General features: G+C 36.8%; 1 protein-coding gene across 1 annotated transcript in view; it reads right to left on the bottom strand.

Moving 5' to 3' along the window:
- Window positions 1-2,822: 2,822 nt before the first annotated feature.
- RP1 (RP1 axonemal microtubule associated) overlaps window positions 2,823-12,743 on the bottom strand; it is a 179,519-nt gene continuing 169,598 nt past the window's right edge. The window contains exons 54-58 of the mRNA XM_074819124.1: window positions 11,985-12,063; window positions 11,486-11,771; window positions 9,857-9,935; window positions 6,934-7,009; window positions 2,823-4,047 (exon numbers count right to left, since the gene is read on the bottom strand). Coding sequence (XP_074675225.1) covers window positions 3,993-4,047; window positions 6,934-7,009; window positions 9,857-9,935; window positions 11,486-11,771; window positions 11,985-12,063 — 575 coding nt within the window. The 3' untranslated portion in view covers window positions 2,823-3,992. The remainder of the gene's footprint in view (window positions 4,048-6,933; window positions 7,010-9,856; window positions 9,936-11,485; window positions 11,772-11,984; window positions 12,064-12,743) is intronic.

Consider the following 12,743-nt stretch of genomic DNA (forward strand, 5'->3'; position numbering starts at 1 on the left):
CCAGAATAGCTGGCACTTTTGTTTTAAGCAGAAATATCTGGTTTCATTCTCACATTAGATTTCCCCCCCAGAGCCTGGCCAGGACTCCAGGGAGAAGCTAAGGGAGTTCCTCTGCTTATCTAATTGGATTAGGCACAAGGTCTCACATCAGACCACAGTGCCAGAAAAGGGTGTCCACAACCCTGTTATTTTATCCACCCACAAAGAAAGATAAATACACATTCAAGATAGCTACATCTTCCATACATATTTCACTAATGATTACATTGAGTTAGCAGCTTCGGCTCAGGGCCTGTTGTTCAGGCTTCAATACTTCCACTTTTTACATCAGAATAGGTGGCTTGTTATAACTTAGTATAATACCTGTTAGCACAATGGTTATCAGTTATAAAATATACAGGATTCATCTATAGGTCAACTCTGGCTTGGGCCTATTGTCCAAGCCTTAGCACTTCAGATATATATATATAACAAATGATAGCAGCAGACACAGACATATGGGAAGACATCACAGGAAGCAAGCTTGCAACCAAGCTTTGTACAATGCCGACAGCTCTCAGTGCCATTGCACATGCAGAAACCAAACAACAACCAAGCACATCACATTTTATGTTAACAGGAAAAGCATTTATGGAAAGCCTAAGGGGCTGTTAACATGCCCTATGACGCTGTATTTAAGATGTAATTAAGAATTTTCAAAAGTTTGAAGAAGAAAATGAAGAGTCCCGTTTTCTTCCCCCCCTTTTGATTCACCTGTTTAAACCGAATTCAGGCCAAGCAAAAGAATTGTAAAACAAAAGATTCAGCCACAGCACAGAAAGTTATGACACTGCCTTGCATTGCTCAGTATGGAGGAATTTATGGACTTTTCCAAATTACCGCTTCACTTCCTGGAGAAGAAGACCAAGGGACCATTTTAAATTCATGTGTGAGCAGAGGATGTTTATATTTGCAAACACACTTATAAATACTACCAATCCACAAGGACTAGGTGGTACTAATCCAAGACTTCTAAAGGAACTCAGAGGAGCACTTGGTACTTCCTTTTTTCTTATTCTGATTCCATTTCCACAACTTGTCAAACTACAGGATGGATAGATGCAATATAACTGCTCATACGTACTTAAGAGGAGGGAATCCTTGCTTTTGTATGATGAGTTTCAGCAAGGCAGTACTTGGAGTTTCTGGGAGAATATTAAATGATCCAATGAGCCAGTCAGAACATCATTATTTTTTTCAAATCCTTAACATCATCAGCAAAAGAAGCTGAGACACTTCAGGGTTTAAATGGGCAGAAATATGTCACCTAGATCAACCTAATAATAATATATATAAAAGCACACCAGGAGAAGTGGATAAGGAAAAGAGATAGAGTTAACTAATACTGGATCCTTAATGGACATTTTCAGACTCTGTTATGTCTATGTTACGGTCCTCAGGGTCTATATTTTAGCACTCATCTCCATCTTGAGGCTTTCTCTGCAGTGCAAAATTAAGCATTCTTACATAATAATAATAATAAATAATAATAGAAAAATCCTCTAGCCACTGCCCTCTCACACAGATCTTCAAGGACAGGATGCAGCACAGAGAGGCAGCAGAAGTCAAACCCTTCTCTCCACTACAGCCTTGCCTTTTCCAGTTAACTGAGTTCTCTCCCTGCTCCTTCCGAGGCTCCCATGGGTGACAAATTCCTGGGTTTCTTGCTGACCCTGGCAGGCTCTTTTCTATGCTGCATCTCTGTTCCCCATGGAGGCATCAGTGGTGTCAATATCTGCCCAGGCTCTCCAAAGGCAGGGCAGGGTGCTGGGACTGAAAAAACAAGGCAGCAACGTTGCTGTGCAGCAACAGCAGAATGCACGAGGTAGCACCTCTGTCATGTCTCTGTCTCTGTCTTTGACCAGCACTTTTGCCCGAATGTTGTCCCACTTGAAAGGGACAGAGATTAAGTGACTTCTGTGCCAGACACAGGAGACAACACTGTATACTATGCAGAAGAGGCAAGTTTGGAATTTGGCACTAGTCACAAGCTAAATATGCTAACTGGCATGTCTTCCAAGCAAGACCTGAAAAGGGAGTTCTTACGGTATTTCAGGTGTTCTTATCAAAATGTAATCCCCTGGTTATATGTGCTGAAAGCACCCATGACACGCTTGAAATGAAGCCCTCTGCTGCGGTGGTCCTGTTAGTGAAAGGGTTGAGGTGTTTACATGGCTCTGGATCCAGGGAAGCGAATCCAAAACCTAATTTGTACACTGTATAGGTAGAGAAAATAATTTTCAAATACGGAAGGCAGCTGCTGAAGGAGGGTATTCACTGTTAGTAATGAAAAACAGATTAGGAAGGCATTATTTACACTTGATAAATCAGAAATGGCATCAAAGAGAGCTAGTATTACAAACTATTAATGAAAGACATAATAATGAAACAAATCACATAATAGATCACAACAAAGTGATTCAGTGTAATGAATACTGATACTAAGTAAGTGAACTGTGCACTCCGGGGATACAATTTCAAATCCTTTCCAGTGTGCGTGGTAGCAGTGTGAGCAAAAAAGAGCACTTTCAGAAGGAATTGACTCTGTTCCATTGCTCACTCTGATCACATCCACCCCTTACATTAGCTCTCCCTTTGATGACGTATAACGTAGATAAAAATGAAATTACCTGCCAAGACCCATTATATGTGTTTATTATTTTTTTGTGTCAAACTAACAACTGAAATCTCATCACCCATGCAGATATCGGCCAACATTCCTCATTTCACAGAATAATGTGAGTGAATAAACACTGAACTATTAAAAAGACAGCCAGACAATGTTTCATCAGCACAGATTAGAAACTCATTTAATTCTTATAATTATAGAAAGCACATTGCTGCTACAGAACACAGTAGTGCCTTGAGGGTGAAACAGGTCTAAAATACAGATCTTCATACAGATTTTAAATTTTGAAGATACCAAAGGTGGAGCCTTTGATTAAACAGAGGGATGCCCTATGTAGCTTATATACAATATTTGTATTCTGATCACACACATGAAACTTCAGGTGGTGTGCAAGTCACGATTTCATTTCAGACTCATCTGTATCCTAAACCCTTCCTGAGTCAATTCTGGCATGTCAAAGCCTACCGAACCAAACATTATTTTGTGCATTTATAGCTAAATATTTTTCTATTTATTGTGCATTTTCCAAAAGAATTGGTCTTTTTTGGGGAAGTAAAGGCATTCACACATACAGCATTGGAAAGCTAGTTAGTTGACTAAGAACGAGCACTGCAAAAGTCATCAAGCTGAGAAGGGAGCTGCCTAAGCCTGCCAGTAAGCTATTGCAATGTTACTGATAACAGCCTCTCTTCAGAGACCCTTTGGATCTAAAGGTTCTCAGCTGAGGTTCTGGCTCAGCTACAAGATTTTACAATCAAATGTCAGTGGGAGGCTTACTGACACAGGGTGAACTCCTGAATAACAAATTCTTTATTACTCTCTGTTATGGTCTGATAGAAAAAGGAAGCAATATATGGTAAGGCTGAAGAGTTGTGCAGTTTGCTTGGAAAATGATTTTGAGAAAATCTAAATTTCGATAAATGTTGAAATTGAAACAGATTCATCAAATTAATAAATATTGACAGATTTGACACAAGAGCTAAATTTGACTTACCCACAAATTATTACTGAAGCAAAAATGTTTGAGTATGTTACTACATATGTCTACCGTTATGAATGCTCAGATCAAGTCCACAGAGCAATGTTACAGATTTAAATTTCCAGTTTCTAAATTTCAGTCATTCAAAGTTTTTGAGCATCTCTAATAGGATTGGAATGTGGTGTTCACATTAGACATGTTTAATTTACTGTGATGTTTTTAATGCATTGTTCTGACATTCTTTCACAGAAATTAAAATACCTTCAGAATGATAAATTACAAGTAAATCAAATCAGGATGAATTTGGAGAAACAACACACTCGGAAAGAATCAGAAATCAAGCAACTATGGATAAAGTTGCACTATGGTGCGGCCATCACTTTCATCCTCAGCAAGCCACCTTAAGGGAAAAACATAAAAACCTGTCATAGACACAGCACATATAAAACTTAACAAACAGACAAATCATGAAAGCCTGCTTCTGCACCACTGGATTTCTAAGAGAGTTTTTACATTGGTTTGTATAGAAGCAGCAACCAATCTGAAGAAAATAGTGTTTGGGTTTTTTTGTATCCATATATGCATAATTTAAAAGTGTAATTAACTTTATAAATATATTTATGAAATATACATTCATTTTATTTGTTGTTCATATAGGTGACAAGTAGATTGTTTCATTGAGTGGCATAAAATCGGGATCATTTAGAGTAAGGAAACCTGTTCTGTGATAGCAGGTTATTGTTCATGTATTCCATTCCAGACACTGTTTATTTCTCATATCTCCTTGTTGGTTCACAAAATACTGAGTTGCACAGTGGGCCAAATCCCTTCTCTATAAGAGCCTATGGAGGTTTTACCATTGAATATATGGGAAAAAGGCCTGAGTCCAAAGCTCAGATAGATCGGTGTTAACTGGAATCACAGAGGCAGTTATATTAATTTCCAAAGAGTTAAAAAGCTTCTAACACTTTTGCAAGGCTTATGACAGACTACCTGATGTGATGTCTACTAAGAAGCTAGTATGGGAGGGATTCCCAGCCGGTATTGCATTAATGTAGCTCACATCTGAAGTTGCACCATTGAACAGCTGGGAGATATGGCTGAAGCTAAACAGTTCCAGGCTGAAACACAATTAATTTTGGCAGATAAAATTGCTCATGGAAGTCCCAGAGCCAAGGAAAGGTGTGATGTGTAAGCTAGACAACAGGCATTTAAATGAGTTAGTAAAGGATGCCCACCTCCTTTCAGGTTTCTCAGTGATTAATATCTTTTAGAGACAGCATTTTTATCAGAGGAGTCTTTTCTTTGTGAGAGAATGAACCCATTCCCCATTTACGCAGTAGGCTATGAGATGAGAGGCTCCATGTCTGAGCTGGAACAGGGACATGGACTTACAGTTTCCTGTATCCGAGAAGTGTCCCATAGCCTCTGGGTCACTGAGTACTCTGGGGTAGACCTCCTAATCTCTCCTACTGAAATTCTTTCATTTTGAGTAAGTAGGTATACATTAAGGTAAGGACAAGACCGTAACCCACTAAGGGCCCCACTAAATGTCCTAGTCAGCAGTCTGTAGAATCAATCTGTGTCAGTCACTCACCAACATCAACAATGTGATTCAAATTCTTGCTCCAAGTGGGTCTCTTACATACCTCTGTGTTTTTACCATAAGACTTTAAACAAAATTGAAAAAAAAAATCTCTGGAAAAAAATGTTTGTTGCAAGCTATCTTTTTCAAGAATCTTCCTCTGACTGGTGTGGCCTGAGAACTCTTACAAGCAAAAAAGGTGGAGTGACATCAACTAAAAATTTCATCATGGATTGTGTTGTACACCTAAGTGACATTGTGCTCTAAGGACTTTTGCTCGTGCCCACTAACCTAAATTTAGGTATCTAGAAGATTAGATAGCACCTGACCATGAGTTTGGAAGGAGTTTAATGAAGGGAAATTTAATGTTGATGGAAGAAGTTTAGTGTTGTTGAGGTTAGCGACAGCCTCACATTCTCATGACTTAGACTGTAACATCCAACTGACTATCCAAGAACTAAAAAAATGTTGCTTCTTTGGGTACAGGGTTGGGATTTGGCTTCCATGAATTGTCAAGTTAACAGAAACATTTAGAGGAAGGATAAAATTAAATATTCTTGGCTACCATTTCTGTTTTCAGACCACCAGGTAACATCCCTCTTTCTAGATATAGTGAACTTCTAAGTTTTCACACTTGTCTGTTCTTCAGATGCATTAAAGATCTATTTTACACTTAGAAAGACATAAATGTGTTTGCTTCTGTTGTTCATTCTGAAATTCTTTAAGCTGTAAACTTCATACTGCAGTGAACAGTCACTCCAAATATACCTTTCAACTTCTGAAAGTATATTGCTTCAGTTTGACACAGACTGAAGCAATACACTTTCATGTATTGCACTTCTTTTCGTACATTAGAAGTCCTTTACCCCAGCACCCCTTCATCCAAATAAACATATAGATTTAGATCATTATCCTCTTACATGACATTATAAGAAGGTTTCTTTTATCTTTACCTTATTTGCTGAATATATCTTAGACCCATACTAAGCAGACACTGAAACAGAAGGATTTTAATGTTGCTTTTGCTCAATAAAATAAATACACGACGACTTCTCCAGTTTTGTATCTATCCTGCCATATCCTACTATCTTCCCACTATCCCATATTTCTGATTCTCTCCCATGCCTGTTTGCATACCCATGATATGCTTGTCAGAGCTACATATGCACTAATACTCATGTAATGGTAGCTTCTACCTCTTGAAAATGGTATACTAATATCTTCTCTTGGTAAAGGCACTAAATTGTGTCTCTCCATCCTACAGTCATTCAGTTTTAATAACTTGGAAAAATGTAATATCTTCCTCTAAATATTCTTCTGACAAATTATTTTGAAATTGTCCAGAGGGTTCAAAAGTTACTGAGGATGGATTGGCAGGTACACAGCATGGTTTAAAAAGTCTTACTGTTTTAGGAAACCTGAAGAGAAACAACTGAGACTAAAAAGGCTACTACTAATTCTTGTTAAAAAGAAAACAGCACCTACAGAGCAATGATGAATTATAGAACCACAGAATACTTCACGTTGGAAGATCATCTAGTTCCAGCCCCACTGCCATGGGCTTTCCACTAGACCAGGTTGCTCAAAGCCCCACCCAGCCTGGCCTTGAACACTTCCAGGGAGGGGGCATCAACAACTTCTCTGGGCAACCTGTTCCAGTGCCTCACCACCCTCACAGTAAAGAATTTCCGATCTACTGACCTGTTGCAGTTGAAGCAATACACTGAATTCCTAGATGTATCTGTGATTTCCACTTTTTCCAGAAACCAGCCACTTGCTGTAGAAGGAAAAAAAGAGCAAATTTAATATAACTGAAACACAAATAAAGCATAAGAAAGGTTTCTGATTTCATTTCCAAACCCTGTGTGGTTTAGTATTTCTAAATGTATTCAATATCAATAATAAAACTGAAATGTAGATGATTCAAATTACTACCAACTTCTCTCAGTTTTACAGAGAAGGTCTTTGATGTTTTTGACAGAAAATATAAAGGAAGATTTTTATTACAACTTAACTCATTTTTCCATATTGAACAGAACAGGAAGAAAGACAAATGAAACAGAGTGCATGGTAATATTGAACACTTTCTTGAAATCCCATTTTGCCCTTTTCAGTACTCTGAAATGCACTCAAAGTACACCCCTGGTGGGCTTTGATCTTCAGTGTCCGCCAAAACAATAAGAATAGATGGACTTCATCAGTAGATGTAATTTTTTTAATGATAACCCAAGCCCTTAAACAATAGGAAAACAGAAATTCTACTACTCCTTTCTAATTAATACATTTATAGTTATATAAACTAAGTGGTGAATCTGAATGCTTCTCATATCCATATTTCTCCAGCAGTCATGATTCAGAATAGCATCTCCATTTAGGCCAATACTCACATCTGTTTTAGCTTTAAGAATGTATGTAATATTCTGCTACAATCTCCTATTTTGCTGTATGAAGAATACCTTCATTCTTGTGCTATAGAATTTTATTTCATAGAATATTAAAATATGAAGATTTAAAAAATAAAGCTTTATTATACAGTGTTTGTGCTGACATCTTTAGTCATGTTTGCCAATGCAAATACTTAATGACAACATTTAAAAACTAATTAGGGTCATACTGCTAGTAGCTGAAAACCTTTTGGTACTCTTTGCATGTCCTAGAGATAAAACAGTATATCCTAACAAATTATTTGGGTTTTCAAATATTTGGACAAAGTACTAAATAGACTAAAACCAATAAAAATATTTTTATTTGCAAGTAGGCTAAAAATTTAATATAAAAATATTTGCAAATTGTACCAATTTAGATAAAACATAAAGGCATAGCAATGTTCCTCACTTTTCATGGATATTTTCAAAAAATTAGCTAAAATAACTAGGCCATAATAAAAACTACATTTTTCATCTTCAATTCGCGAGAGTCATTTATTGATATTGTAAAGTATTTTTGGAACTTCTTTAATGAAATCTTGTGGATGGTTTAATATATCATAGACTCTACTTGGAATATATGACCTTTCATGAAATCTCTGTAATTCAGAGTCAAGATTATCAGCAATAAAAATTTGCAGTCTCTCAAATTTACACGGCACTTTACAAATGAATATAAAGGCATGTTTGCTTTCTTGAAAAGTTTAAAATCTAATGCTTTATCCTTTATTGACAAAACTCCAGCAGACCTCACTGAAATCTCCAGGTATGGAGAAATCTAGAGACAGCTAGGAAAGATTAGCAAACAGATGAAACATTTCAAAGAGGTGTTAAATTTGAGGATGCTTGTGAGGATAACAGCTGATGTGACAAAAGACACTTGGAGATAATTTCAGAGAAAAATTTAGAGGAAGGTAGTCATGGATGTAAAATGAATCAACACACACCAGCTGTGCAAGGAAGGCAGTATTAGTAGCTATGTGACGTTGATCAGGACACAGGGAGGAAAGATAATCATGTTGTTGCTAGTTTGGGACCCAGGAAATAAAAGTTCAACCTATATTTCCCCTGCAGACTTCTGTGCAAATCTCAGAGTGCTAAAAGTCTGATGGTGTGGAGTCCCCTTCCCAGATCAGTTCTAAGTTGAATTGTGTGCCTGTACAGCGGCTAACACGAATAAGATGAAAGTCAGCAGGAGGATTTTATTTATTATAGGTATTTCAAAAGGTTTGGTGTTTTTTCTTTTTGAGTTTTCAATACCATAACATGTACAACATGACTGGGTAGTAAGAAAAAAACCTGTTCAGGTTTTCCCTGAATAGGAACTGCTATTTGTGGAATTTTGCTTGGTTCATCCTAGATATGATTAAACCCTTGCAACCTTATAGTGGCTCATGCACTTAGATAAATTGGGTTTTATTAAACCTAAGCCTATTTCTTTCATAGAGGTTAAGCAAAATTCATCTGACTAGAATATCTCAATACAATCAGACCTTTCTGACTCAAGCTGTACATTGCCTGCAAATTCCATTTATATATGTATATCTCTAGGGTTTTTTAGCACCACTAAATGTAAGCTCAAAATATTATATGCCCTAGTCTCCCATCTTACTTTTTTGTAAAATTCAGGTTTTAGAGTTTACATGTAATACCCTGCACATAGAAACAGATTCCATTGTCATGTGTGGGAGTGTACTGTAGCCACATCCTAACAACATCAGGTCAAGACCTGGTACATACTAGTGTTCTCCTCATAGTTTAACTTTCACAAGAAGAAGAGCCAGATGTGTGTCAGAGGGAGATACAGCATGCTTTGATTAGAGCACCAAATTTGCCCAAACATTTCTTAGATAATGTTCAAAGCATGGAAAGTTTAGCCTGGAGTTTGAAAATTCAATCCTATGTTATTTAAGACATCTAATAGGAGTTTTGGCTGAGCAATGTTTGAAGAATAAAACCTTCTGAGGTTTATGCTAACTAGATCTTTGTTAGAAAAAAAAAAATTAAGGTAAAGTCAAGGGAAATGTGATAGAGACAGAGGGGGTGTAAGCAGAAGCAGTCAAACTGACCTCATTTGTGTACAGATTTGTATTAGCTAGCTGTAGCAGTAGCATGACTTCAAAAACCTTTCCAAATGTCAGGCAGATCTTTAAGCAGATGATTTTTACAAGGCTGTTGAACGCATGCAGTATACTCACCAAATCCTTTCCCATCGTGACCAATTTCAATTGAATGTAGGCTGCCTAATTTTTTGGTCTTAATCTTGAATGTATCAACCTTTAATATTAAAATACATTTATTAAAAAAATATACCAATGTCTGGAAACTTACACATTTGTTTAGGTCAGTTCTGAGGCTAATTCAAATGTAATAATACCAATTCAAAATAGGTGGCTGACACCTGATGTGGTTTGTTTTCCTTGCTGAAGATCTGTGGTATAAATCGTCTCCTACTAGGTCTCAGTTTTTCAACTTAAAGTAGGACAATCCCTACCTTTTTCCTGACTTTCATCTACCAGAAAAATGTTTTTGCTCTGTTATGAATTCTCAACTGATATAGACTTCTAAAATGTTTTCAGTATATGATACATAAATATATATTCAGGAACATAAAAGATAAAGGCTTTTACTACATGTACCATTATGTTTTTCAAGTATTACATATTTTAATTTAAAATATTATCTTGTTTTATATTACAGATTTTTTTAAAAATTAGATCCTTTTTTTCAGAAGACATTGGACATCACTGGCTACCAATTGACTTAGCTGGATTGCTAACAGGATTTCTATGCATCTACTCTTCAAAGAGCAATGATACCTCCTATGTAGTACTAGGTGAAAGGAAGTACTATTCAATACACTTTCTTACTTGCTCCTTGTGCCTATAGGTAGCTAGATTTATTAACCTCCTCAGTGTGGAAGAAATACATGGGTAAAGATCTTTTAGAAGGTATTCACAGACATCCTAGCTGAAGAAACTCGGACCAACTGCAAGTAACAAGATGTTTAGTACTGCTGGAGATAATGAGGTAGATCTCATAAGGAAGATATTTTAACTGGAGTTTTAATTATTCAGTCATTACCTTTCAAGAAATCCACAGGAGAAAGATATGGAAAATATATTTATTTCTTGCTATATAAGGGTAACCATCATTACACTCCATTGCACAGGTGGTGAGCAAATGGAGCAATTCCTTTGCCAGACTAATATGTTTATTAAAATAGAAGAACATTCTGCTAAGGTACTAGGACATCATGCAGAGAATCGGCATTCTTATGCAAATATCTGTATCTGAACGAGGGGTCTCTGAATAGCCTAAAGCATGATAGATATCAGAATCAGGTTGATGTGCATGGTTCCATTTTATCTGGTTATAGGCTTATACATGCAGTGAGGCTCACAGCATCAGTTTCCATGGCAAAGTAAAATGATGGGATGTAAGAGACTGATGTATTCTCAAGCACAATATTCAAAGTTTGTGCAACCACAAGGAATACTGCACATATATGCACATGCACAGGCAGTGCATGTTGTGCATTTCAGATCAAGGAAATGCATAACTGGGCAGATGAGTGGATGCAATATGAAGACGTATTTAGGACTAAGAGACAGAAGAGCAACAGAGTCAGCTAGATAGGATAGAAGTTAAATGTCCCTTGGTTACTCTGGTGAAAAGGTGAAACACAGACATAGCTGAGACTATATCTCATCTAGTGATGTGGAAAACAGGATAAATGCCTTAAACTCTATACAGATCTTGCATAGATTTAAAGTTTGCTTTCCCAGTCCAGAAATGGACACATCCTATAAAATCTATGTACTTACTTTTCCTCTTTCAAAGGGGTCTTGATGATCCAGTGACTGAGAGAGTTGAAATACCTCAGATTTTTCCTCATTCCCAAATAAAATAATATGCACATTGGCATCAGTCCCTGCTCCTCTTTTGTCGCCCGTGTATACTTTAATAGTATACTCTGTCAGATTTCTTGCTTGACTACCTTCTTCATGTAAGTTGTTATCTATGTCATTCTTTTGTTTGTCTCCTCTAATAACAAAAGATACTGGGATTTCTCTCTGTATTTTTGGCTTATTTGCATCCACAGAAAAAGCTCTGGAAAACAAAACCACGTATGTAAGTAAATCATAAGTTAAATCAAAAAAATCCCATGCATTTATGTGGGACAGTTAAAGATGGACTTATTTTAAAAATATCCATTGACTGAACCACTCTGTGACAGTAATTTTAATTCAATGCCAGCTCAGTGTTTTCAACTATTATACTTCAAATGACTAAAAAATTACTAGCTTTACATAATATACTTACTCATTCACTTCAAATACATAGATAGGATGCTCCTTTACAGCTTCTTTCAAATGCAATTTTTTAATGTCCAGTTTGCAGTCTACAAAGAAAAAAATAAAGTATAGTGAAAATGTCATACTGCATGTCAAGGGATTAGGTAGAGTCTGTTGTTGAGATAATGGTGTCATGCCTACTATATTAAAACATCATTTATTAATTCATTTATGAATACCAATGACTGACTTAAAAATCCTGGAATCATCATAACATTCCTTATTTTGTTCTTATTTGAAACCTCAACTTAGAAATTCAGGAGCAAGCATTTCCTTTGTCTTAGTGAAGCAAGGGAGTGTTGTCCTCACTGTCCTTGGACAGGCATGCAGTAAAGATTCAGCATGACTCAGGCAGACTCATTCGAGGAGGAAGAGCAGAAATACATATCTGGTGCTTCCTCCTCAGTGACTGTTTGACAAGAGGGTTGGAGCTCCATCCCACATGCAGCACAAAGAGGATCTTGATAGACAGCAGGTATGAAGGAAGTTCAGCAACTTACTCCATACCTCTGCTGTTTGAGAAAGATTGCTCTCTGACTTGGCCTTCCTTTTGAATTTTCTGCTGGGGACTTCAGCTACATGTTGTCTATAACACTGGCCTGAATCTCTTGCCACTAGTTAGTCATGAAGACTATTCATTTTCCCTTCTATTATTTTTCTCTTCAGTCCTGTTCAGCAAACTGCATCTCAATATCTTCTACTACTGTCCAAGTCCCTATTGATATAA

This window comes from Strix aluco, chromosome 1 (genome assembly GCF_031877795.1).
Source record: "Strix aluco isolate bStrAlu1 chromosome 1, bStrAlu1.hap1, whole genome shotgun sequence".
In the NCBI taxonomy this organism is placed as follows: domain Eukaryota; kingdom Metazoa; phylum Chordata; class Aves; order Strigiformes; family Strigidae; genus Strix; species Strix aluco.